This window comes from Equus caballus, chromosome 14, assembly GCF_041296265.1.
Source record: "Equus caballus isolate H_3958 breed thoroughbred chromosome 14, TB-T2T, whole genome shotgun sequence".
Lineage (NCBI taxonomy): Eukaryota > Metazoa > Chordata > Mammalia > Perissodactyla > Equidae > Equus > Equus caballus.
The window spans coordinates 19,089,049-19,116,844 of record NC_091697.1 but is presented as its reverse complement, the minus strand read 5'-3'; the positions used below and the strand labels follow the sequence as shown (position 1 = coordinate 19,116,844).

General features: G+C 52.2%; 1 protein-coding gene across 4 annotated transcripts; it reads right to left on the bottom strand.

Moving 5' to 3' along the window:
* Positions 1–12,471: 12,471 nt before the first annotated feature.
* On the bottom strand, positions 12,472–27,217 carry GRM6 (glutamate metabotropic receptor 6). Of its 4 annotated transcripts, XR_011425411.1 has the most exons (11): positions 26,600–27,217; positions 23,882–24,098; positions 23,511–23,646; positions 22,707–22,861; positions 21,532–21,672; positions 21,231–21,431; positions 20,136–20,616; positions 19,440–19,585; positions 18,727–19,350; positions 16,029–16,340; positions 12,472–15,314 (listed from the first exon to the last, which is right to left on the bottom strand). XR_011425411.1 is itself a non-coding variant. In XM_070233721.1 (10 exons), exons 1-10 carry the CDS (start codon positions 27,104–27,106, stop codon positions 15,117–15,119), a joined length of 2,526 nt encoding a protein of 841 aa, XP_070089822.1. In that variant the 5' UTR covers positions 27,107–27,217; the 3' UTR covers positions 12,472–15,116. The 4 variants fall into 4 exon arrangements, 2 of the variants coding, with proteins under 2 accessions (XP_070089822.1, XP_001916969.4); XR_011425410.1 differs by lacking the exon at positions 20,136–20,616 and having other exon boundaries at positions 12,472–15,203; positions 19,440–19,598; XM_070233721.1 differs by lacking the exon at positions 20,136–20,616 and having other exon boundaries at positions 12,472–15,203.
* Between the last annotated feature and the right edge of the window lie 579 nt (positions 27,218–27,796).

Sequence of the window (27,796 nt, the reverse complement as noted above, 5' to 3'; positions counted from 1 at the left end):
TGTACAAGTTGCATTTGTGTTGGCTGCTTATCCAATTAGATGTCACTGAGACATGGCCAGAGTCGTGCTTCCAAGCGTTTTTTATCTTTTTATGGCCAGTCTTGTACTGGATCCCCACAATGACCAACCAGACCTGCCTGGCCCCAGAAACCGTAGTGTTCAGGCTGTGGGATGGAAAGATCTATATGCCTGTCACTGGGAATAACAGCTAACGTTCGAGGGCGCACCTCGTGCCACGTACTGTTGTAAGCACTCTGCACTTGAAGGTGGAAGAAAGAGGTTTGGAAACTTCAGAAGTCGCAAAGCTGGTAAATGGTGAATCAAGGACTTGACCCAGGCGGGGTAGCTCCAGAGCCCACGTGCTCACCTACTGTGTTCAGCCGTCTCTTCTATGACACATTCCAGGCCACCCTAGAGAGCCACCTGACTCCAGACACGGGGGTGGGGCTGGCATGGCTATTGGTGGGTGGGAGGTTGTGCAGCAAGTTCCCAGTCTTGCGGCCGTGCTCCAGGCACGGTTTTCCACATGCACTTCTGCAAGAAGACCTTTCTTCAGCCTTGGGCTGACCAGGTGGGAAGAGTTCAGGTGCTCTTCCAACCTGAGGGTGCAGGAGCCGTGAGTTCACAGATAGGTATCTGAGCCCTGGGCATCCCCTGGTACAGCCTGTGATAGCCATGCAGGTGCTGGACCCAGGCCCAGTGAGAGAGACGCTAGGGAATGCCCCTTGTGGAGGTGACCCAAAAGAGGAAAGCTGAGGCCAGTGGCCAGAGGAACATAAAGGGGCCATAGTCATTAATTTAAAAATTTCTGCCAAGCATAGTATATGTGGTTATAGACGCGTATAGTTACTACTTCCATGAACCTTAAATGGGGAAGACAGGTAGTATGAAAGGAAACGAAGAATTAGCAAATAATTGTAGTGTATGCAATGAGTCAATAGAATGGGATGCTACGAAAGAGTGTCGGGCCAGCTTTGGTGTGGTTAGGGAAGGCCTCAGTGAGGAATTAACTGGTGACAAGAGACACACAGGATGGGTGAGTGAGAAAGGTTTGGGCGTTCTAGACAGAGTAAACAGCTCGTGGGAAAGCTCAGAGGCACAACTGGCTTGGGCTGGTTTAAAGAGGTGTGAGTGGAGCCCAGCATGTCGGGACCTAGGTGAGCAGGACGAGGTTTGGCAGGAAGCGGGGCAGCCCTCAGCGAGCTCTGGGCACTGCCTACGTGCGGGGAAAGCTACTACCACGTTTTAGACTGCGTTTCAAACTTCCAAGCTACAGATAGTTTCTATTGATATATAAATTTTACCAGAACATGAAAGATGGAAAAATTTCTAATTAATTTGTCCTTTCCCAATTAATTTCCCTTGAGGTGAATAAGAAATTTCAAAGTTGGAAAAAAACTGTTCATCACCTAAAGTTCAATTACTAATTTGTTCACTAATATTCCTCAACTGAGATACAAGGTTGCTCTCTGACACATATATTACCTAAGATTTTATAATTCCTAGTCATTGTGATAAGAAAAATAAAGGAGTTATAAACTTCTCCCTGCGGGGACAAGCCAGGTTCCCCCTGGTGAATGGCCCCAGGCTCCTCACCAGTCTTTCTGGTCCCCTCCAGTCCATCTCCCACTCCAGCCACCATCGACTTGTCCACCCCACGGACCCAGCCATGGCTCTCACCTGCTCAAGCCTTTCAGTGGCTCCCCTTGGCCGAGGGTGGAAAGCAAGGCCGTCAAGACCCTTCACAACCAGATCTGTCTAGCCTCTCCAGCCTCCTCGCCCCGCCTATCCCACGGCAATGGAGAGCTCCTGGCACCGGAGGCTGGTTTGTAATTGTTTCTTTGTCTAGTTCCCCAACTAGGCTGTGAGCTCAAAGTCAAGGACTTGGCCCAGCGTAGCCCTCTGTGCCCAGAACCCAGCTCAAGCTGAGCACACAGTAGGGTCAACAACTGTGTGTTAAATTAATAAACGTGAACCTCACCATTTCCAACAAATATTTGCTGAGGCCTGTAGAGGATATAACACACACCTCTCTTTAAAGAAAATGCCTTCAATCGGCTTATGGGTCATAAAGGGCAATTCTGTTCCCAGGGCCGCATGATAAGGGAAAGTCCCTACTCATTCCGTTACTGCATGTCGAACTGTCGCGAAGGAGGTGGGGAGCGTTGTGGTTGCATTATCGTCTGAGCATTATTCAGTAGATACGTAACTATTTTAAATGATTTAAAGTTTTTTCTTTTTGATAGCACACGGTACAAACTCAAAAGCATGTACAGTGAAAAGTCACTGCCTCCCTCCCATCCCCGCTGTGGTCTGGTTTCCTCCCTGAGCGACGACCGTTACCTGACTGTGTGTCCTTCCAGAGACAGTCTGTACATAACGACACCCCTTTTGTAAACACAGACGGTAGCATGCTAGATGTGGTATTCTGCATTTTGCTACTTTTATTTAACAACGTACCTCAAAGATCTCTTTATTGCAGTGCATATGGAGCTGCCTCATTCTGGTAATGGTTGCAGAGTATCCTGTTGCATGGATCACCCCAATACATTTCAATCAGTGGTCCCAAATTGAGGCGCAGTGAGGTGGTTTCCTTATTGCAAAAATGCTGCAATTAATGTCCTTGGATCTATGCCATTTCATACTTTGGCAAGTATGTCTGTAGGGAAAAACTCACTGAAGCGGGTTGCTGCATTCAAACGGTGTGTGCAGTTTTTAATTTAGAAAAACAGCACCATCTTGCCCTCCGCAGAAGATGAGCCGGTGTGCACTGCCTCACGTGTGCCGTGCCAGCACGGAACCTCAGCTGACTCTGTGATCTTTGCCAGTCTGACAAAAGGGTGTCTCCGAGTGGTTCCCCCCCACCCCATTTTATTGAAATATAATTGACATATAACATCCTGTAAGTTCAAGGTGTGTAATGTGATGATTTGGTACACGTAGATAGTGCGAAATGTTTCCCCCAGCAGGATTAGTTAACACATCCTTCACCTCACATAATCACCATTTTGCTGTTGTGGTTATGGTAAGAACATTAAAGCTCTGCTCTGATAGCAACGTCAAGTGTCCAATACACTGCTGTTAACTCCGGGCGCCGTGCTGCTCGCCAGCTCCCAGGCCCACTCTCGCAGCTGAGAGCACTGTTGTTCGGGAGTCAGACTGGGCATCTGTCGTATGACCAAGAGCCACTGTATCTGTAAGTATAGGCTTGTTGGTTTTTAGAAATCAGTTTATAGGTTCTTTTCCCATAACAAGGCAATCAGTCTTGTTATCCTTTGTTATAAGTTGCAAATGTACTTTATTAGTTAGTTTTTGTTGTTGTTGTTTGGTCTTTGAACAGAATGGGGTTTTTGTTTGTTACAAAAGCTTTTGATATTTATACAAAATTGATTAATCTTTTCTTTCATGGCTTCTGAGTTTTAAATCACAGTTAAAAACTACCTACCCACACCAAGGTTACTTTTTAAATTGTCCACTCTTCCGGTTTTATTTTTTTTAATTTTTAAAGATTGGCACCTGAGCTAACAACTGTTGCTAATTTTCTGCTTTTTTTTTTTCTGCTTTTTCTCCCCAAATCCCCCCAGTACATAGTTGTATGTTTTAGTTGTGGGTCCTTCCAGTTGTGGCATGTGGGACGCTGCCTCAGCCTCCCATGATGAGCGGTGCCATGTCTGCGCCCAGGATTTGAACCGGCAAAACCCTGGGCCCCAAAGCAGAGAGCACGAACTTAACCACTCGGCCCCAGAGCCGCCCCACTCCCCCGGTTTTATTTTTACTTTAACATCTTTGATCCCTTGGAATCATTTTGGTGTAAGATGTGAGATTATAGGACCTATTTAATTTTTTTCCAGATGACTATCCAGGTGTCATAACACCATTTATTCACTAACTCATCTTCTCCCCTGCTGATTGAAGATGCCCTCTGTATCTTCGAACCTTTTACTCATCTTTTGGTCTCTCTCTGGGCTACTCTGTCCCATCGGTCTATCTATGATCTGTGAGCCACTACTTTAAATTATTAGAGCTTGATAATAATATGACTTCTAAAATATGGATTGACCCTAAAATATAGAAAATAAAATTTATATTTTTCTAAAGTAATTTCTTATCTCAAAATCTTATCTTCTTTCACTCTATTTAAGAGGATAATTAGAACTTAATTTTAATGCTGGGAAGAATGTCAATCAAGATTTTAAAAGTCTCCATTGAATGACGATTCAAAGAGTCCTGCCCTACACCTCACCTTTTAGACCCAGTTTTTCAGGATGTATTTCAGTCCTTTGTCCCTGTCCCTCTCGTCCACGATGGAATTCCCTGACAACCAACCTCGTCTACGAGCGACTCTGGGTGGAGCTGAGTCAGTGCTGTGGCCTGTTTAAGGGTGTCCGTGTGTCTTTGACTCGATATGGTTTCAGCCCTTTTTCTTATCTGTCTTTGCTTTTTCACTTGAATCACTGGACAGTATGATGTAAAAGAATTGAACAGCACGGCTAACGTACTCAGCCTTACGGAACTGTACACAGAATGCGGCTTTGACACCTGCAGAAAGCCGCATGGTAATGAAAACACCAAATATCAAAACTAAAGTGGATCTTTTATTCTATTCAAGATGCTAGACCACATTTTATAGTGTGATCCCCTTCACAGAAGATATTTTCAAGCTTGTCTTCTGTTTTTAACCATCAGGCTATTTTACTGCTTTTTTTGAAAGTGCAGATTCCTCTAGAAAGCAATTTTTAAAGAAGGAACGCTGGTGTGGGAGTGGGGGCTTATTTACCAGGCCCAAAGTGATTTGGGGGGGGGCTGTGTCAGGTTCCTTTTTACTTTGTGTCTGCTAATTTCAGCATCCGAAGTCTTTGCAAGTCTCTTCATTGCCATTGCCTTTGTTTCTGCTGGTTCTTTCTCCCGGCACCTTACTTCCCTCTTTAATTACTTTTGACGCTATGCTGTTGCTTGTCTTTGAATAACTGTGTTGGAGGAATTCTAAGGCCCAAATGAAGGTGCCATCTTCCAGGGAAGATTTACATTTGCTTCTGCGAAGCCCCTCATGGACCACTCTGGGAACACTTCAATTTATGGCAGGATATTTCGGAACACCTAGGGGATGAGGATTTGGCTACCCGTCCACGTGAGGGCTGTCACGTGGTTATAACATCTTAGGAATTGGTTCGTTTTTCTCTTGCTCTGAAATGCACAAGACAAATGCCCTCTGGATGCTGGAGAGACGGGGACAAGTTTCAGCTGGTTTCTTCCTTACCCGGATGTATGTAGCCCTCTGAGTTTCCAGCTTTAAAAGGGGTGGGTGTCCCATTAGATGTTCCCCATGGAGCTGACCTTGGCCTTTGAACTCTGTCTACGTTGCCCCAGCAGGTTGTCCAAAACCCATGTTCAAGTCTGCCTGAATCTTCAAATGTTGTCAGAGAGAAAGCAGCTTCATCAGTCACTTACCTCTCTGGGGTCAGTGAGATTTCACTGAGAGTTTGACCTGATAACCCTTTATGATCTTTTCAGCTTTTCAATGAAAATTCTAAAAATATTTTTATTATGTCTTTTAGTGGCTTTAACCAGGAGATTCTGGTTTCAGTAAAGTTGCACTCCCTTGTCCCTTTGCTCTCTCAAAGCCATCCTGTCAGGTGCCCCCACGTCTCCGCTGAACTGCTCCTGGCGAGGTTACCAGTGCCCTGCACGTTTGCTAACGTGATGGTCACTTCCCCGTCCTCATCTGACATTACCTACCAGCAGCACTGGACATCGTTTATTACTCTCTTTACTTAGCTTTCAGATCAACACATTGTCTTGGTTTTCCTCCTGCTTTACTGGCTGCTATTTCAATACTCCTGCTTTCTTCCCACCATTCTTTGGTGATAATATCTTCTGCTAGTTCTTTCTCATCTCCCTGACCACTTAATACTGGAATGCCCTACCATTCAACTTCTGACCTCTTCTCTTTACTCTTTACAGTCACACCCATGGTGACGTCATGCAAATGAATGACTTTCCCACCCATAGACGGAGGACTCCCCACCTTTCATATTTAGTGTGGGCAGCTGCAGTGTAATCCAGACTCATGTATGTAACAGCCTGCTCAGAATTCCCTGCGGGCTGTCTAATCATGATCTCAACCTTAGCTCATCCGAGTGGAGCTCATACTCTTCCTCTCCAAACCTGCCTGGGACTGAGGTGGAGAGGGCAAGGAAAAAGGAGGACTAGAGGGGATTTCCCTATTCTCTGAGCATTAGAAATCCCCTTTCCTGCTCTCGATCCAGAACCAGAGGCTTCGGTGTGGAGCGCTCTCTCTGTCTGTACCCTGGTGCCCACATCCAGGTTGCAGACTAGGCGATAACAGAGGGGAAGTTGGGGTAGGGGGACTTCAGTAGTACTTCGGATTTTGGTCTTTTCCCCCGATCTGCCTGCTATCATTTCTTTTCCAGAGTCTTCGAATAGCTATTGTGTGCGTCCTGTCCAGGTCGTAAAGCAGCTTTCAGTGGAGGTGACAGGATGGAGGCTGCTTCTTCCATATTACCCAGAACTGGAACCTAGAATAAAATTTTTATTTTTATACAGCACTGTATTTTTCCTAAGATAACTGCCGTAAAGTTTTGCTTATATTAATTCCCACAGATCCTTAATTCTTCTCAGATATTTCATCATATGAGCCTGCCATCTTCTATTGATTTCACGTTTATACTGTATTCCTCCATTTGGAACCCTTGGTCCTCCTCCAATTTAGACAACTTGCCTTCTAAAACTGCCTGTGTCTTTCCAACTGGATCTTCTGTCTATTGGATCCATTGTTTCTTGGATCTGATGTTTCTTCTTTCTTGGTTTACACCATAGTTTTGTGGAGCATATCCTCCAAATGCTTTCTAAGAAAGGAAACACAAAAGATGAACTTCATGTCCTTGCATGTCTGGATGTATCTTCATTCTGACTTCACACTGATTGGTAGTTGACTGATTATAGAATTCTAAGAGTGGGAGAGGAGATAAGATAATCTTTCTGTAAGAAGGTTATTAAATAATACTCTTGATTCTAGCCCCATTCCTCACCCTTTCCCCTCCTATGCCCTGTATACCTAAGACCTCAGACTTTCCCAGTCAGTGTCTTTAAGGGAAAAAACTACCCTCTTTCCTCATCCCTGGAAGGTAGGAGTCTGCTGATGTCTTTCTGTGTCCGGGGTGAGTGTGGGGGTTCATTGTGTCATAGATGGACTTTCAAAATAACTTCCTGTTCTCTGCTCCCCTCTTGTCACATTCCCCCGCCCACCACCGCCCCTTATATAGATGAGAAGACGAGCATGTGTGTTTACCCAGCCACTTACACCAAAAGGCTGTATCGGTTTACTTAGGTGAAGGTAAAAAAAAGAGTAGCCTTGTTTTATGCTATTTAGAGTCGAAACGTGTCCTGTGCACTCATGTCCACTCTCGTTCTTTTCATGACATTATGATAAAGGTTGAAATGGGCATTAAGAGTCAGGCACCGACACTGAGCTCTAACGATCTGGCCGATCAGAAGCTTTCCAGAGGTCAGCACAGCATGTGGAATTACCCTTTAGATAAAGAAGATGCAGAGCTGGAGAGAACAGTTATGAGTAGAGTCAGGTGTCCACATAAACTAGGAGATTCGGTCCCCATTCTGGAAAGTCTGTATATCCAGGAGACTAATACTATCCCGGAAACTAAGGTGTGTAATTTGGGAGAAATGGTAAGATACGTTTTGAGTATAATGGGGAGTTAAATTTTGCTTTTAAAGGGACTAACCTTGATTAGTTCATTATATTACGTCTGATGTCACTGTGTTGTTAGGAAGCTTTCTGAGAAGAATTCTGAGATGCAGAAAGACTGGATGAAAGTTCTGCACCTTACTTAGTGTCAGGAGAAGTGAGTGCTCCTTCCTACTGTCCTTGTTTCCACTTCCACTATTGGTCTGCATACTAAGTGCTACCCACTCTGTCTTTTAGAGTGAGAATTGTTGAGAACCGAGGATTTACATTTAATACATTTCTAAGTATTCTTCTCCTGAGATTGGAGTCTGAGCGCTCAGAGTCACTGGAGACTGAAAGAGACGAATGAGCCATGGACCATTAGAGATCACTCGGGTCCCCAGCAGTGAGCAGCCACAAAGCGTGACAGAACTCCGAAGGGTGCCGTGAGGAGACAAGACAAACTGTTGTCGGAATCCACAGAAATGACAGAGGTGTTGGCAAAGACGTCATGAAACTTGGCTGCAAACAGTAAGTGATCTTGAAACCCGGAATCGCGTGGTAAGGCGTGTGGAAGAAGCGATGCAGAGGTGTTCGTGGAAGAGTCACGGTGTTTTTGTAGGGGCGATGAACTCGGAGACAGACTTGCCTTTCGTTTCTGCCACTTCCTATCTGTGTTACTTGGGGCAAATCTTATCATCCAGTTTTTATTTTCTTTACTGATTAAAAAAATAAAGGAGTGGACTGGAGAGTTTTAAAGATCCTATCCAGTTCTATTACTCCTGCCATCCTTTGTCGCTGAGTATGCAGGCTGAGAACGAATCCTGAAGGGCTTTTGTTACCAATGTCGCACGTTGGAAATTCTAAAGTAGACAGGGGGGATGGACCGGGATGATGAGATGAAGAGAGTGTCATGATCACACATTCATTAGGAAAGTGGTTTGTTACCAAAGCTGGCGATCCAGATTACCTATGGAGATGTTCAAAAAGGCAGCTGTTTATGTCTTCGGCCCTACTCCTCAGATTCTGCAGTAGGAAGATATTATGGATGCCTGAAGTTAGGGAGAGACTGGATCTTGAGAGTGGGGCTATGCAGCTGTTACAATGATTCATCTGAGTTAAGGATAATGTAGGTAAAGGAAGTGTCGACAGCTCTTCCTTGAGAAGTAAGTCATGATCCTCGTCCTCGTCTCCTTTTAGGCTTTCTTTAATCATCAACTTTTTCTTACCCTTTCTAGGGGTTTTTATTCCTTATATAGGTCTTCATAGCATGATAGATAATGCTCACATCATACCATATCCACTGAGCTCTTCCTATCAGCCAGGCACCGTGCACTGAGCCATGACATTTATACCAGACCCCCAGGTTTGTGAGGGTGGATGATTACCTATCAGCTAGACGTGGTTCTCATGCTCACCACATGGATAAGGAAGCTGTGACTTGCCCAAGATCCCAGTGGCAGAGTAAGAGAAGAGTTTTAAATGTGAAATCTTTCTGATTCTAGAAACCAAACCCTTAACCACTAAGCTCTATGGCCATAGGTCTTGGAGAACTGGTCCCCCTGGCTGCCAGCGTCCTCTGCTTACCTCTTCTCTCTCTTCCTTTTTATCCTCTTCCTAAAATAGAAGGTCACATCAAAAAGTGCTTCTAAGAATGCTAGTGCATGCGTGAGTGAGAGCAGTGTTATTTCAGTGAATGAATGCATCCACCACACTGTTCTGTTGTAATACACTTTGAAAAGACACATGCACAAAGGATGTTTCTAAGATATTCTCAACACAGTAGCCAGAGTGGTCCTTTTAATTTGTCAGACCATCTCACTCCTCTCTTAAAACCCTCCAGTGTAGCCTTGCAATGTCTCCTATCTCCCTTAGAACAAAAGCAAGTCCGTAGTGGTAATGGCCTGCGGGCCTCCACTTGATATGCCCCCATTACGTGGTGTGATGGTTTGTTTTATGTGTCCCCTTAGCCAGGTTATTCAGTCAAACACTAATCAATGTGTTGCTGTGAAGGTATTTTGTAGATGTAGTTAAGACCTGCAATCAGTTGACTTCAAGTAAAGGAGAGAGAATTAATTATCCTCAATAATGTGGGTGGGCCTCATCCAATCAGTTGAAGGCCTTAGGAGCAAATATCCGAGTTTCCCAGAAAAGAAGTAATTCTGCCTCAAAATTACAGCATCAGTGCCTGCCTGAGTTTCCAGCCTGCCACATGTTCTACATGTTTCAGACTTGACAGCCCCCACAATCATGGGAGCCAATTCCTTAAAATATATCTCTTGACATTATGTATGTGTATACACACACACATATATATATATATATATATGAAGTATATGTATCTTATCAGGTGTAAGATAGATAGATGCTACATAGGAGATATATATGTCTCTACCTATTAGCCTTTCTATCCTATGTCTATATATACTATATTCTCTCTATATGTATATATATTACATATATTTATCTGTATCTATTATACTTTATCTATATCTTACATCTATATATACTCCTATATCCAACATGATCTGTATTTATATCTACATCTATCTATCTATTGGGGCTCTCCAGAGAAACCAATGTGCTCTCTTGGTTCTGTTTCTCTGGAGAGCCCTGACTGGCACACCTGCTGACCTTCTCACATTGTCTCCTTCTCTCACCCAGTCCAACCATGCCAGCCTCTCTGCTGGGTCCTCAGACACACCAGGCATGCCCCTGCCCTGGGCCTCTGCACTGGCTGCTCCATCTGCAGGACGCTCTTCCCCCACACGTCCCCACGGCTTGCTCCCCACCTCCTTCAAATTCCCCTTCCTCCATGGAGCCTGCGCCAAGCCACGCTGGTTTAAGTCAGAGCCCGTCCCCTCTGCCCTTCTCCAGCCTCCTCACCCTGCTCTGCTCTTTTCTTTTTCACAGCACTTGTCACCTTCTCACACACTGTGTAATTTACTTATTTGTCCTACGTATTGTTTAATGTTTGTCTCTACCACTGGGATAAAAGTCCCATGAAGGAGACAATCCTGTTCTATTTTGTAGCCTGATGTGTCCCAGGCTCCTAGCAGAGTCAGCACCCAATGATCCTTGTTGGAAAAATGAATGAGCAGTCTGTGAGGGTCAGTGAACAGGGGCTCCTGAGTCTGAGATGGTGTCTTGGGACTGGTCAGCTGAGGGGTTTGCTTAGTGAGTGGGGTCTGCATGGCAGTGATTGGTATGTGTGGGAGGGTCAGTGGTGGGCACCTGGGGTCGGTGACGTGGGCATCTCTGTGGGGATCGGTAAGGAGACTCTGTGGGAGAGGCTCATTATCTTGCCCAAGATCACCTGTCTAGTAAGTGGCAGAGCTGGACTGATCTCAAGAAGTCTGAACGTAGGGCCGGCCCCGGGGCCGAGTGCTTAAGTTTGCGCACTCTGCTTCGGCTGCCCAGGGTTTTGCCGGTTTGAATCTTGGGCGCGGACATGGCACTGCTCGTCAGGCCACGCTGAGGCGGCATCCCACATGCCGCAACTAGAAGGACCCATAACTAAAAATACACAACTATGTACTGGGGGGCTTTGGGAGAAAAAGCAACAATAAAATCTTAAAAAAAAAAAAAAAAAAGAAGAAGTCTGAACCTCAACGCAGTAGAATTTGAAGATGCAAAAGCTGCCTGAAGGAAGGATACAGTGGCATGGTCAAGACGAGGTCTGTGGATCTTAGAAAATTTCCCTGTCTGGCAAATGAGAATGGGAAAAATAACTCAGAGGTTGAGACTATGGGTAAGTTCAGTATTTCAATTGCGCTGGTAGAATAACCTAATGCAAGCGTTTAATCTGCCAGATTATATCAGTCAACAGCTCAGGGGGCCATGATCCTCTAAACTAATGTGTGCTTCCTGCTATTTCTGTTTCTGAGTCAGATCTGGTGCTGGGAGAGGGCGGGGCCCATAGCAGTGTTCCTATAAATGTGGGGGCTGGTGTCCTGGAGGGGTGACTTTGACACTGGTGTGTTGGATGAGAGGGAGAGATAAGGAAGCAGAAGGACCAGCTAATATCCCGCCACAGTAATCCATGAATGCTGCGAGGAGGCTTTAAATGTCCAAATCCAGCCCCTTGACCCCTCTGCCTCCCCACAGCCTGTCTGCCTTTGCCATCCAGCCCTCCCGCTCAGTCTCCCCCCTTTCAGAGCCTTATCTCATTAGGTTCTACTCTTTGCTCCACAGGTTGAAATGTCATCTCTGAAACTCCCAGCCTACTTGTCATCGCTGTCAGTACTCTGTCTGTCTGTCCACCTGCAGCAGCTTTTCCCCCCTCAAAACCCAAAAGATGAAAAATACTGACACACAGGAATTTTTCTTATTTGGAAACAACGATGTCACTATAACTGAATATTTCTGAAGAGGTTTCATTCTGTAAAATGATGGTGGAGACGTCGGCCCCGTAGCCGAGTGGTTAAGTTCGCGAGCTCCGCTTCGGCGGCCCAGGGTTTTGCTGATTTGGATCCTGGGCATGGACGTGGCACCACTCATCAGGCCAGGCTGAGGCGGCGTCCCACATAGCAGAGCCAGAAGGACCCACAACTAGAATATACAACTATGTACTGGGGGGCTGTGAGGAGAAGAAGGAGGGAAAAAAAAAGAAGATTGGCAACAGATGTCAGCTCAGGTCAGGTGCCAATCTTTAAAAAAAAAAATGATGGTGGAAAGACTCACTTGGAATTGTGCATTTTATTCCATTTTAGAAGGAATCTTGCAAGTTGATAACCACATAAAAAAGCAACAGAAAGCCCAAGTCAAACTTCTGGGAAAAGTTACATTTATTTAACAAGAAGTCACTGAGTAAAGTGAGAAACAATGAATGTAATGAATTTGAGGAAAATTCCCAAAGAAGACAAAATGTACTAAATGTGACAAAGCTGTAATAAATGTGTCAACAATTCACACCAGTGCAAAAGCATAGTAACAGAATTAATATCAAAAAGGCCCTGTGATAGAAGGCTCAATACACGGGACACGAGTGCTACGCTTACGAATAGTTGAGTAAAAGCTTCTATCAAAATGTAATCTTACTGTGTTTAGAGAACGCCTGCTGGAGAGGATGCTGTGACTGTCGTGTGGGAAAGCACCAATCCAGAAGCCCGTCGTCACTGGAGCACACGATCCTCCCGGGGAGAAACCATTCCAGGACAAGGGATGCGCGAGAGCCGCCCAGCACAGCCCCATTCTCATCCAACCCAGAAGGAGCCGCACCGTCAGAATGCCTTAGAAAGTCCACAGATTTGAAAAAACCTTTATCCAGCGGTTCAAGTTGATTGACTGGACATCAGAGAAGGCAAAACTATGCAGATAGCCTGGGAAACCCCTCAACCCCCAGTGAATGTCAAAGAAACGCAGAGGGGGAGACAGCCTCCGTACACACTGAATGTGGAAATGCCCTCCCCGGAGTCAAACCTTTGCAGACACTGCAGAACTCAGAAAGGAAAGAAGCCTCACGCGTGTACAAAACACGGTGCGCCTTTAGGAACAGAGGGTCCCCACTGCACAAAAAACCGTGCATGCTGTGGACACCCTCTCTAAATGGACTGACGGGAGAAGGCCCCTGAGGAGAAGACGGGACTCGCTGTGCATCCGAGAATTCACATCAAGGGCAGGAAGTGATGATGGGGCGGGGGACGGGTGTGAAAGTCTGCAGCAGGAAGCCAGGCCTCTGTGTCAGAAACTTCGCTCTGGGGAAACCCTCTAAATGTGGAAAAGCTTTTACTAAGAAATCACCTGAGCTCTAACTTACATAGTTCAGAATAAGGAAAACCACAAAACTGTAAAACATGTGGAAAAGTTTTAACTAAAAGTCAAGACTCACTGCCCATCAGACAGTCCATACTGGGAGAAACACCAAGAAAACAATAAACACGGGAAAACCTTCATTTGGAGATCAGAGCTCACTGACTTTCTAAGAGTTTATATAGGAGAAAAACTCTATAAAAACACTCATGTGGAGAAGCCTTCAGCAAGGAAATACACCTCATTATACACCGGAAAACCCACACAGGAGAGAAGCCTTGTGAAAGAAGGAACTTTGGAAAGCATTCAGCAATAAATGAACCTTCGTAAGTCACACTGCGGAGAAACCCTGGGAATGCAGCCAGCGTGGGGAAGGAGGGTCTGTCCACCAGCAGTGTGGCTCTGAGAGGCCCTGCTGACGTAAGAATGCCGACCCCCAGTCCCGAGGTCAAAATTATCAGGCCCCAGAGGCTCTGTATTCGGGGAGTCTCTATGTGGCATGAAGTGTGGCTGAGCTTCAAAATCAGTTCCAGACATTAGATACTACAGAGTTCGTACCGATAAATAAAAAGAGCCAATTTAAAAAATTTCAGTTTTACTCCAGGGAAATAAAATTCCATAACTCAAACCAAGCTACTTGTGAAAAAAGCCTCCTGATAAGTGAAGATCCGTGCGTCTGGAGTCCAAGCACCTCTGGCTTCGTGCTCGCCTTTCCTTTAATGAAGGCCTCCCAGTCAGCGCTGGGAGGGGAGAGTCCAGGCGTCCACCCTGAGTCACCCACTTGGAATCAATCCTCACCGTGGACACAACTCCCTCTGTCACTGGTCCCAGCCTGGCGGTCCTGACACAGTCCCTCGCCGGCACCCGAGGCGGCCAAGGGCTGTCGTGTTATCCTCACCCCACGAACCCCACACAAGCGCATCTGATTTTCTTGAGGTTCAGAGTCATTTAAGGGAGTGCACGTGGGAAAGGGAAACGCTGTCCTCTAGGTGTGACATCCCCCAGAGCCCAGGGGAGAAGATCTCGAGGAAAAGACCTTGACAAAGGAACCTCCCAGGGCACACAGACCCTCTGCTCACCCGTCCTGTGCAGGCCATCCTCCTCACAGGCTCCCACCCAAGGCTCCACCACTCTGTGCTGGCAGAAGGCTGCCCTGAACCCAGAGGACTCAGTCCCCAACACAGACCCGCAGGTCTCCTTTCCTGGAAGCTGCTCCTCCCCCTGCTGACCCTGTATGTCACTCTGACGTCCACACATCTCACATGCGGCCCAATCCCCAGGTTCCTGTGGTTGGTTGATGGGGGAAATCTCACCCACACAGGGCAAGCCTAGGGCTTCACCGTGACCTCTGAACTTCAGGCCAGGGGTGAAGGGTCAGGCCCTCCCTGCAGAAGGATCCTCTCGGGGGCTCTTTCCACCGTGAGCAGAAAGTCTGGTCTGCAGCAGGAAGTCTGAGGCCGACGTGCACAGAAAAGCAGGGATAAAGGTGGCGCCTGGCCCAGGTCCTTCTGAAGGCCAGCCCTGTCCTCCTGGGCACGGCCTTCACAGACTCCGTGTCTCTGACGGCTCACTGCAGACCTGCAGTCGTCACAGCTTCCACCATGACGCGAGGAAAAGAAACGAAGGGAGGAGAGGAGCAGCCATCCCACTGGTACCCCACTCGCTACTTGGGGGCCTCGGCGTCCTCGCCCTTGGGTGGGGCTGCCACTGTGGAGGTCGTCTTGAGGCTCCGCTTCCGCTTCTGCACGTTCTGCTCCGGGTGGAACAGGATGACGTAGGTTTTGGGTACATAGAGCATGCCCAGGGACACCGATGCACTCAGGCTCAAGGACACAGTCAGTGTGGTGGTTTGGATGTAGATCTGAGCCATGGAGGAAGGGACCAGGTGGGACTCAGGCCTCTTCTCTCCCACCCCCACCCCCATGTCGCCTGGAGGGGAGTCTGTTTCCCCCGGTGAATGGGAGTGAGCACTTAGAAAAGGACAACAGCATGAGCAAAGGCTCTGAGGCGTGAAGAAGTGGCTCATGAAGGAGTCATGGTGTGGCTCTGGTGTAGGCAGGAGGAGGGTGAGCGACAGGGACTGAGTGGACAATCGACGGAGGGAAGCAAGGGGATCATTCACAGAGAATGACACCTGGGGAAACAGTCCATGTGCCTAAAAAGGTCTGGAGCATGTCCATGAATGAATGAACGTGGCTTCAACTGTACAAATGAATGAACGGACCGAGGCTGAACAGTGGAGCAGTTGGGCACACACGGAGGACAGGGGTGAGTAACAGACGCTCAGCTGTGCACGTGAACAGACAACGGGCCGACAACCAAGCAGACGGGCCGACGGATCAACAGATCGGCAGACATAAAGCACCTGAGGAAGGCACTGAAGAAAAACAAGCTAGAGGCGTGGATGCCCAAATGAATGAACAAACAAAGGACGAGGGGGAGGCTGAGCGAACAAGCAGAAGGAGATGCAAAGACAAATGAGCGAACAAGTCAGTCCACGAATGAACTACCCCCCAAGCAAGCGTGCAAGGCAGCGGGAGCAACGGAGCCCTCCCGCGGACAGGGACCAGGTTACCTTTTCAGCCGACTGCGCGGTGCCAAAGAAGATAGGCACAAAGGCCAGCCAGACGATGCAGGTAGTGTACATGGTGAAGCCGATGGGCTTGGCCTCATTGAAGGTCTCGGGCACGCCGCGGGCCTTGATGGCATACACCGTGCATGTGACCATGAGCAGGAAGCTGTAGCCCAGGCACCCGATGAGGGACAGATCTGACATGTCGCACTTGAGCACCCCTCTGGCCTGCTCCGGGTCCACCGTGCGCTGCTCTTCATAGTCGATCACGCTGTGTGGGGGCTGGGCCCCCAGCCACGCTATCACTCCCACCACCTGCAGGAGCCAACACCGTATGAGAGGCACACCCAGCCTAGCCGCTGACCGAGGTCTCTGGCAGGTGAGGGTCCCCTGAGGCTCCTGGCTTACTGAGTGGGATGCTCAGGCCTGAGAGAGCCACCATGGAGAGGGGAGGGCCATTCAGGAGGGGACCGCCAGGCAAAGGCTGTGACACGGCCAGGGAAAAGAAGGGGCTGCAGTGCAGGTGTGTGCTGGCACTGTTGGGGCTGGTTGGGTAAGGGGCCCCTGGATGTCCCCGTCCCCTATTCCAGCCATTACCAACTGCAGACTGAGCCTCACAAAGCGCACTGACTGCACGCAGAGGCTCTACAATCAGGGCCCTAAACCCATCTCTCCCTCTATAGAACGGGAACCTTGTAATCTGTTGTGAGGACACCGTGCCAGCTTTGGGGAGGGCCGGGCGGCAGAGGTGTTCTTTCCTCACAGCCCTCCAGGTGGGCAGTATCATCTCCAGTCTGTACATATAAAAACACTAGCTTGATCCCGTCTAGCAACATGGCAACCCCAGCTCCTGAAAACCCCCGTCCTTCTCCCGGTCCAGAGGACTGCTGAGCGATGGAACAGACCATCCGTGGGTGCACAGTGACGCTCAGAATAAGGAGGCACTTGATGGAGCGCAGTAAGAACGTGAGCTAATGCCAGGCAGCCTGGGAGGTTATCAGAGTCAGACACAAGCCCTAACAGGGAGGAGATGGAGAACCAATCTCCTCACAGTGACAGGAGACATGACTTTGAGCCAAGGAAGCTGTTCAGCAGGAAGTAAGAAACCTGCATAAAGGCAGGACCCTGGAAGGGCTGCCCCATATGTTTGTGCAGGTCGTTCATTGCACAAGAGCGCCTGACCTGTGGGGTGGGCAGGTGGGCCTGAAATCTAACCAACACTCCAGTACCGGACTGTGCACCTGGAACAGGGCTGTATAATCCTGGAGGAAGAGACGTTTTGAAATAATTTTTACCCCTAGAAGGAGCACCTTTTTGTGATTCTGCCAAAGGCAGCAGCTCTGTGAACAAGGACTATCAAGTAACACCCTGCCCACTGTCCAGGAAGGCAGCCTGGCAGCTCCACTTAGAACAGGCTCTAGACAGGCAAAAACGCTGCCCATGAGAAACCAAAACCCAAGGGCTGTGATACGCAGGACTGCAACCAAAGGTACCCCACAGACTCTGCCACCCAGGTAACAGACAGAGAATTAGCATCCAGCACACGCAACCAACTCCTACGAGATACAGGACACGAGCGAAGCTTAGGAACAGGTGCATCACAGGTGACGACAGGGCCAGGACCAGGCCACCGGTCATTCCGCCCAGGCCAAGGAAAGCAACAACACCCCTTTCCCGTCCATCATGTGGGTCAGGAACCCAGGAGGCTGACCCTCCTGTTCCTGGACAGGAGCGTGGGGGCAGGAGGTCCGTGGGTGTGCTGGGCGGGCAGTGAATGCAGCTAAGCTTCTCCATCGCGGAGGAGGGGCACACGGGGCTTCAGGCGGGGCCGGGGAGTGGCCTTCTCAGCACGTGCGGGCCTGAGCTTCTGGGCCCGAGGGGAGCCCAGGCCCTGCTCTCGGCAGGGAGATGGGCACTTGCAGTCTGCAGAGCTGCAGGGACCGAGGCCCGTGGCCGGGAACGCACGTGGCTTGTGCAGGCTGGGCAGATACGGTCTCGCGTGGAGTAGAAAGCATGTGGTGTTAGATGAGCAGAGCCCGGCCTGGCCCTGAGAACTGGGCTGGCTCTGCAATGTCACACATGCCTCTCTCTTAGTACCCTTTGCACAGAAAACATCCAGTGCTGTCCAGACCAAAGGAGTCATTTCCGATGCTGCGATGTCACTGTCTTAGAGAAAACCCCAAGGGAAACCTACTTTTGCCACACATCCATCGTGATACCCTGGCCCTCTGTGGACCTGGATGCCGGCTCCACGGTCACAGCCTGGAGCCCAGGCCTCTCTTCCAGGCCACCCCAGTGACGGGCAGCAGGAACTCCCATGATGGAGACAGACTCTTTGCTGGGGGAAAATTCATCAGAGAGTTCTTTGCCCTATTTTTGTACGGGAGCCAAATTGTGGAAGAGTATGTTCTGTTTATAAACATAATTTCATTGTTTTACAGAAAAATAGCTGGATGCTAGCACTCCCAGCCTTACTACCCATTTTCCTTCAAGGAAGGGGCCGAGGAACATGGCTGCTCTTAAATGAGTTCTGGTTACAGGAGAACAGGAGGGTCGTATCTCCTGCGGCTTTTTTTTTCTTTTTCACATGGGAGCCAGAATAGAAAAAAGTGACTCTCTGATTTCTAAAGTGGAAGACAGCATGTCCCCAGCCCCAGGCCCTAACTGCCAGCCCTGTCACCTTGGGAGCCTGAGGACCCACCTGCACAAAGGTGAGGCTGAAGGTGATGACCAGCTGCGAGGTGGGGCTGATGAAGGGCGGGGGCGTGACGGAGCGCTTCCCCTGCTCAAAGATGCGGTAGATGCGGTTGGTCTTGGTGAGCAGGGCGGAGTAGCTGAGGGTGGTGCCCAGGCCCAGGAGGAGTCTCCGGGCCGCGCAGACAGCAGCCCCGGGCTCCGCCACCATGAGGAAGGTGATGGCGTAGATGAGGAAGATGCCGGTGAGGAGCACGTAGCTGAGCTCGCGGCCAGAGGCCCGGACGATGGGTGTGTTGTTGTGCCGCATGAAGGTGGCTACTACCGTGGTGGTGGCCACGATGCCCAGCACAGCCAGGAGGAGGGGCGGGGCCGCCCAGGGGGAGGACCAGGTCAGAGTGACCACGGGCGTGGGGCGGCAGCCCGTGTGGTTGCGCGTGGGCCTCATGTCCCTGGGGCAGGCCTCGCACGTGAACTCGTCCACCTGGAAGCGGTACCCATCGCAGGCCTCACAGTGCCAACAGCAGGGCACGCCCTTCACCATCTTTTTCCGTTCTCCCGGCCCACAGGGGAGGCTGCACTGAGACTGGGGCACTTCGTGGGGGTCTCCTGACCACTGTAGGGCTTCCACCTGGGACACAGGAAACACGGACCTGTGACCTCCTCCTCCGCGAACCGTGGGCTGCCCCCCTATCCCGGAGCTCAGCCTGTGCCACTCACGTCCAGCCTGAGGGCCTCTGCCCACTGGCCCACAGTCTGGTAGCCGCCACTGCCCGCACTGCCGTTGGCTGCCTGGTACTGGAAGATGTCGTATCGCCCAGGCGCATCCCCATTCTCGTTGAACATCACAGGGGTCCCCGCACTGCCTGGAGGGAGAGCCTGTCAGCCCCAGCTGGTTCTCCAGCCCATCAGAGCCAGCCTCCCGGAGAGGCCGAGGCCCAGCCAGGACGAAGGAAGAGCTTAGCAAACACACATGCAAAGATGCTCAACATCATCAGGGAGACGCAACTCAGAACCACAGCGAGATGCCCCTTCCCACCGTTAGGACGGCCACTGTCAAACACGGACAAGTAACAAGTGTCAGCAAGGGCGTGGAGAAATGGGAACCCTAGGCTTTGCTGTGGGAATGTAAGATGGTGCATTCACTGCGGAAAACAGTATGGTGGCTCCTCAAAAAACTGAACAGATTACCACCTGATCCAGCAATTCCATTTCTAGGTCTATATCCAAAAGAGCTGCCAGCAGAGACTCAGAGATATGTGGACACCTACGTTCAGAGCAGCATTCTTCACAATAGCCAAAAGCTGGACACAGCCTAAGTGTTCATTGGGGGTTGAAGGCATAAACAAATGTGGTCCATCAACACAGTGGGGTATTATTCAGGCTTAAAAAGGGAGGAAATTCTGACACACTTACCACACGGAGGAACCTTGAGGGTGGTATGTCAAGTGAAACAAGCCAGTCACAGAAGGACAAATACTGTGTGATTCCACTTATATGAGGTCCCTAGAAGAGTCAGCTTCAGAGACAGAAAGGACAATGGTGGCTGCCAGAGGCTGGGGGGGTGAGGAGTTAGTGTTTAATGAGGACAGGGTTTCAGTTGTGCAAGACGGAAAGAGTTCTTGAAATTGGTTGCACAGCAATGTACACCACTCAACTGTACACTTAAAAATGGGTCAGATGGTCAGTATTATGCTCTGCGTATGTTACCACAATGAAACAAGAAAGAGGAGCTGAACTGTCCAGGCGAGGGGATGAGTTTAGACTTGGACAAAGGTCTGAGTGTTGGCACTGATTGATCAGTTGAACGATCGGCTTTCTTTGTTTTAGAGGCTTGTTCCCCCCGCCTATAGAGCTGGTCTGCCGTGACGTGGAGCCGCACTTCAGCAGAGAGAAGCTGCTCAACAGAGGGCGGAAGAACAGAGTTCTTACTGTCATAAAGGACAGGAATCGAACAAGAAGCATCTCCCCACAAACCAGGAGCACGGCCGAGTCCGCGTGGGCCTTTTCAGCAGCCCTTATTGGCGCCCTGACCGTGTGCCAGGCCCTCTCCTGGCAGCAGGGGGACGCATCCCACTCGCACCTTGTGCTCCAGCTTGCAGGGCCTAGCTGGGGCGACATGTGGGAGCCCGACACTCAGAGTGGGCAGCATATGCCCCCTGCGCACAGCCCGCGCTGGGCCCACACGTGCCCCGAGTCCAGAGGCCTCCAAGCTTGTGCCATGGAGGAGAGAGTTGTGTGTAACCCTTTGAGGCTCCAGACAGAAGAGGCCACAGAGAAGCTCCCCAACACCTGAAGTTTGCAAGTTGAGGCAGGGGTGCTGCAGCCCGGGAAGCAGGAGAGTTAAAACTGGTCCCCAGAACTCGGCTCAAGCCTCAAGCTCTCAGGCCCAGGGACCCCATTGGACACCCTGCCTCTCCGTCCCTTCGGTCCCGCATCGTCCCACTCCCACAGAGAACTCCGTCCCAGCGAGCTGCCCTCACTCACACAGAGGCTCTGGCGCCCACTCACCGTTGAAGCGGACCGCTCGAATATACTGCAGCAGCGTCCGCCCGTCGGTGGGCTCCATGGCCGGGCACAGGCCCGTGTGCCCGGGGCAGAGATCCTGCTGCATGCTGTGGAGGGCGTGGGCAATGGCGTACACAGCATCGATCACAAACTGCACCTTCCCCTCCTGCTCGTAGGTCGAGTCCCGGCCGATGCGTTCCTCGCCTGTCCTAGGGACGCCCGGAGGAAATGTGCCTGGCCCCAGGGCCCAGCCTGGCCTCCCACCCCCTCCCTCACCACCCTCACCGCCCGGGGCAGCTCTCACCTGTGCATTTGCGGGTGGAATCATCTGACAGGGTACCTGAGCCGGTCAGTTTGCAGTTAAAATTCTCTTCCCAGAACTCGGCAAACCAGATGTTCCGGCGGTTGTTCTCCAGGGAGCGGCTCATGAAGTACTGGTCAAATCCTGAGAGGGAAGGAAGGAGGGAGGACGGTGGCAAGTGTCTGAGCCAGCCGTGGTTCTCCTGTGTCTCTTCACCACTTGCTCCCCTTGCAGCTAGGAGTGCCCATGTGACCAAATTCTGGCTGGTGAGTTCAAAGCCATCTGGGGGCTCCAGGATAGAATTTGCATCCTGATGAAAACTCAAAGCCTGACCACGTGAACGACCTTTAAGCTGCCCCTTCTTTCCTGGTTAGGATGATGCTGTGAAGATGTAATGGGTGGAGCTTCAGCAGCCACTTTGTGAATAAGATGCCACAATCATGAAGATACATAGCAACCACAGAGGATGGTAGAACAGAAGTGGGGAGAAAGCTCAGGGTTTTGAAACATCATTGAAACATCACCGAACCTGAAGTCGCCTACTTTCAGACCTCTTGTCTTGTGACAAAATTGACTTTATTGCTAAAACCACTCTCAATCTAGACTGTCACTTGTAACTAAATGCATTCTAAGGGAAAGAAAGAGTGCGACGATGTACACCCCCAAAAGGCTGGGAGCCCCTGGATTCAGGGCTCAGCCTTTCCAAGGGTCTGTGCTTCATAAAATAGCCCTGAAGCACCTCCTCAAGGTGTCTGCAGTTCAGCCTTTGGGAAAATGCGCAATCCTGTTGTAAAGTGGACATCTCCGCTGAATTCTTCCAGGTATTCACAGACGGGATGGTGGGGGGCTCACCATCTGGTTAACAGGACGGTGTGTCCCACACCCTTGTTTCTCTCCCTCCCACCCCACCCTCAAATTAGAGTGCCTTCAGCACAACCAGAAGACAGGCGTCGAATTAAAACAAAACAAAGACGGAAACGGACAGTTCTTCCCCCTGTGCAGGGGGGCTCTTCCTCATTTGCCAGCTCCTCCACACGCTGCCTGGAGGATAGTCAGAGTCTCAGAATCCTAGAATCTGGGGGCCCTAGAAGGGACCTGGATTTTGCACACTCTTCCAGGTGGGGACAATGAGCACCCCCGGGGGGTGGGGCTGCGGAGGGAGGGCACCCTGCACTCACCATCAATGGAGGCCCTTTTGGGCAGGATGGTGATGGCCCCCACGGCCACGTCCTCCAGGTTCAGGACAGGTGAGACCTTGGCTCCCCAGCTGTCTGAGCCGACCCACAGGAAGTGGCCAGTCAGGTTGGCCTGGCGTGCAGCCTCCAGGACCCTCCTGGCAGGAACAGGGCAGTGGGTGAGTGAGGGCCTGAGACCCTCCTCCAGCTCTTTCCCCTCCACCTGTCCCACTGCACCTCAGCAGACCCTCATTCCTCAGGACAAATGGGCTGCAGCGTGTTTAGGACACTGGCCTGGGCTCCTCGGGCAGTAGAGGGTCCGGCTAGGCTCTGACCCAGGCCTGCCTCCCGCGTCTGCACTGTAGCCCACGTCACGCTGCCTGGAAGAAGGGTCTCCCTTTCTGTCGCAGCGCCTCCTACTGGGCTCAGGCCCGGCCATGGCCGTGGCCTCCTGCTGACCCCCTCTCCTGGCCCCGGGCGCCTTCCCTCACAGCTCATTTTCTGCACCAGGTCTGCCCAGGGGTCTTTCTCGCACTGTGAATTATAAAAACAGACACGCTTTCTTGTGTTTCCCTAGGCTAGGCTCGGAGCATCTCCACCCAGACCAGGACTGGCTCATTTCTGAGGGCACCAGGCAGAGATGGCAGCAGGAAAAGTGCATGGGGGCAGGGCAATGAGGGGGGCTGAGAAGGAGGGAAAGGGAGGACGGGAGGATGCGCATGGCTGGGGGATGTGTGAGAAGAGGCGGCAGGGGCTTCAAGGAGAGCCCCTGCAGAACACCGGGACTGAGCTCGCCATCCATCCCACCTGATGTCATCCTCGTTGGCAAAGATGATGATGCCCCGGGCATTGGGTGTCTCCATGAGTCTCCTGATCACCTTGCTGAACTCTCCTGGCTTTGGTTCCCTGGGAATCTTGATGGACTGGGCAATACAGACGCCCCCTGGGTGTTGGGGATGCTGAAGTCAGCTCTCATCCCATCTACCCGCCCACCCACCGGGTCTGCCATCACCCATGACTATTGCAGGGGCTGAGTCCTCCAAAGGAACGGGGCACCTGCCCACAGGGGGCACCATCCAGGCCCCCCGCCATGGACCCAGTGCCCCATCTCATGGCTTCTGCCCTGTCCAACAGCCCCTGGCTCACCCCTCTGTGGTGAGCCCCTCCCCCCAGCTCACCAGCCTCACGGGAGATCTGCACAAAGGCCTCAACCCCGCTCTCGCCATAGTTGCCCTCAGAGGCCAGTGTGGACACGTAGTTCCATCCCAACGCCCTTACGATGTCCACCATGGCCTGGGCCTGGTAGGAGTCAGGCGGCACCACGCGGGAGAAGAAGTCGTAGCGTGTGGAGTCGCTGAGCTCAGGGGCCGTGGACGCATAGCTGATCTGGGGTATCTGGAGGGCGAAGGACACCTGAGCTGTAGATGGAGGGTCAGTCCTAGGGAGGGAAGGCAGTGGGGTCCCGCACACGGGTGGGGACACGGAAGTTTGGGGTTAGGGTGCTGAGGGCCAGCTGGAACTGCCACATGGAGAAGCCAGAAGCTGTGGGGGAAGATCTGCACTTTCTGAATGGGTCTGATGGAACATGGGAGGTCCGAGGGTCCACGGCAGAGGGTACACAGTTGTGCAGGTGTGTCCCAAGCAAAGGGGAAGTGAGGCTCAAGTCCGGTCCTCAGCACAGGCTGCATCTGCCCAGGGAAAAGGGACATCCTTGTTGCCCCCAAGGACATGATTTCCTAATTCACACAAAGGGGTGCTCTGTGTGGGTGGGCAGCAGCCCCTGGAAAGTAGCTGGGCAGGGGCATTTGATTCCAGGCTGTGTCTGGCCTGGCGAAGGGGTCTGTTTGGAGCTGGGCTTATGTGTGTGCGTTAGAGTGACTGACAGCGGATTATGGCTGAGCTGATCCAGGAGAAGTGGGACAGTGCGAAAGGGGAGAGGAATGGGAGCAGAAGGCGAGGAAGCAGCAGGCGGGGTGGCAGAGCGGGTGAATCAGAACCACGTTAAAGAGGGGCACACCCACAAGCCAAAGAGCAAAAGGGAGAGAGCAGGAGGGGGTGTGAAGGTCAGAGAGGGGAAGGTTCTGGAAGGAGTGGACTGAGGCTCGTCTAGGGGAGAGGATTGTTTGAAGCAGGAGAGAAAGAAAGTGTGGAGACAGTATGGAAAGGGGAGGGGACGAGCAAGAGGGAGAGAGAGGAAGGAGGGAAAGAGGAAGGGAAAGAGAGACCAGGAGACTGAAAGAGAAAAACAAGAAGAAAGACAAAAAGGGAAAATCAGAGGAAAGGAAGCAGAAAGAGGCCGTCTGGCCACAGCGCCCTTCGCAGCCAGCTGCTCCGGCGCCCCGGACACCGCAGCTAATGTGCAGAGGGACCTGCCCGCACAGGCGGAGCCTCCTGGGGAAACTCGTTTTAAAGCCGGCGCCCGCAGCACTGCGGCCGGGAGGTGGCCTCGGAAAGCCTCATCTTTGCTTCTGGACCAGGGGTTGCAAAACGGCCCCCAAGGAGCCATATCCGGCCCAAGGTTGTATTCTGTGCACTGTCTTTATTTAATCTTTGAATTAGCAGCCAGTGTCTAAAATCTGGGGTGCAGCACCACCTCAGTCTTGGGCCAGCAGGTGGCAGTGGGCCCGGGGCTCACTCGTCCTGCTCCCTCTGCTATGGTCCCCAGCTGGCCCTTGACTTTGAGGTCTTTGCACTCAACCTGCAGGGGGCAGACACAGCAAACGGGGGACAGAAACCAGAGCTCCAGGCAGGGCAGGGGACAGAGACCCCAACACACACACACACTGGGAGGCCACACACTTCTCTCAGCGCCAACTAGAAGGTGGGTCTGTGTGCTCCACACCAACACTACTGTCCAGGAGGACCTGGGGTGGGGGGAATTAAATGGATGCAGATAATGGAGGGGGGGCCCAGATAAAACCTCTACCCACTACGCACTGGGTAGAAACCGAGGCCACTCCTGGGAGAATCAGAGAAACCCTCCAGAAACAGAAGTCCCTGCCCCGAGCCAGATGGACGCAAAACCTTCCTCTGTTCACAGAAAGATGGGAGGACAGAGACCCCTCCGGGTCATGGAACCCCAGCAAAACTGTCCCAGGGAATGGCAGGAAACCCCCAGACACCTACGCCGAAGGCCCTAATCCCTGATTCCCATGCCCCTCCAGTCACTGTTCCCCAGACTGTAAGGAAGGTACTGCCCCCCACAGAAAACAGTTCCCTGAAGCTGAGGGCACCGCAGGCCCCCCAGGCAGCGCCCACAGGGCGGGGCGCTGGAGACGTGCACTGCGGAAAGAGGCTCCTGGAGAGACCACTGAGGGCAGACAGTTTGGAACTGAATTTAAATGATGATCAAAAAAGAGCAGAGCGGTACAAGGCATGGGGGGGTCCGCTGCCCCTGCCCCCGTCGCAGCCAGGGGCGTATCCAATTGCCCCAGCGGACAGAGGGCCCTGGTTTCGGGGAAAGCCTGCGCCTCGTCACCCAGAGCTCTCCACAGGGCCCGGGGGCAGGACCACCACGCACGGTTATGCGGGGCATGCCCAAAGCAAGGGCGCTCGAGCAAGGCGCCAAGTGGGGGCTAAAGGCCCAGCCGCTCCAGCCAATCGGCCCCGGCATCAGCCGCATCCACCTCCGGTGGGGGTGCAGGGGTCCCCTTGTCAGCCCAGGAGGTTCCTTTGATTCATACAGAGGGCTCGTCTTGTGCAGACGAGGGAGGCCGGCGTGGCGTGGTGGGCTGAGCCTCAGGCTTGCGTCAGGCCCAGCGGACAGGGTTCCTCCGAAGCAGCTGTTGATCTTTGTGAACTAGAGTGATTTCTGCAAGAAGACTGGACCTCACCCAGCCCGAGGGCGACAACGAGCGCGAGACGCCGGACCCCGAACACCGCCCCGCGGCCCTCACCGCAAACAGGCGCAGCACGTTGGCGACCATGATGGAGACGGAGCTGGCCGAGGCGCCCACCACGGCCACCACGCGCTCGGGGGGCGCGGCGAGCAGCGGGGGGCCGCCCCCCGGGCAGCGCGCGGCAGCCTCGTCGCCGTCGCCGCGGCCGCGGATCAGCGCCTGCACGAAGCTCAGGGCCTGCTCCAGCGCGTACGTGTCCCGCGAGCAGGTGTCGAGCAGCCGCGCGCCCAGGCGCACGCCGGGCAGCAGCTCCGGGTCGGCGTTCACGCGGTCCAGCGCGTACAGCATGGCCTCCAGCCGGTGCACGCCCTGCTCCTTCTTGAGCGGCCCGCACGCCCTGCCCGCCGCGCCGCGCGCGTGCACCGGGAACAGGCCGCCCAGCGTGAGGCCGCCCGCCAGGCGCACCGAGCCCGCGGCGCCCGCCACGCCCGCCTGCGCCAGCGCCACGAGCGGCGGCAGCAGCGCCACGAGCGGCGGCGCGCGGGCGCTTCGGGGCCGGGCCATCGGCTCGCCAGCTGCGGAGGGAAGACAGGGCGGGGAGGGGAAGAGACAGGGCTCTTAGCGCCCGGCAGAGGGAGAGCCCTGGGTCCTGGGAGAGGGGAAGAGCGCAATAAATGTCGGCTGAGCCAGTTGGAGAATAGATGGGACAGGACTCGGCCAGCCTTCCCAGGCCTCCACCTCGTTCTCACAGCCTCTGAACCTTATCACACGGGTCCCCCCGCCCGACCGCTGTCTCCACCGCTCCAGTCCTCCCCGACAGCCCTGGGCCGCCCGCCCTCCTGGCCCATCCCCAGCGCACAGCCAGGCACCCTCTGTAGCCACACTCACCTGCGCCAGCCGCCCTCGTTCAGGACACGGCTGTGACAGATGCGGAGGGCCCGAGCGAGACAGGATTTAAGGATTCTGGGGGGAGGGATGAGACGCAGTCCTGAGGGCGGAGACCCCTCCTAAGCGTTGGGTGTGCGCAGTACTGGCCCTCTCCACGTCTCCTTTCCCTCCCTCTCCTGCTCCCTGAGTCTGTTTCTTTCCTCTTTGGATGTGTGTCTGACCCCGACTGTCTCTGGCACACACTCTGTCCTTCTCTCTTAGTCTCTTTGTTTCTGTGTGTCTGTCTCTGGCTTTGCCCCTACCCCTCCCTTCTCTGTCTCTCTTCTCTTTCTGTCTTAGTCTTTCTGTCTGTCAGTTGTTCTTTCT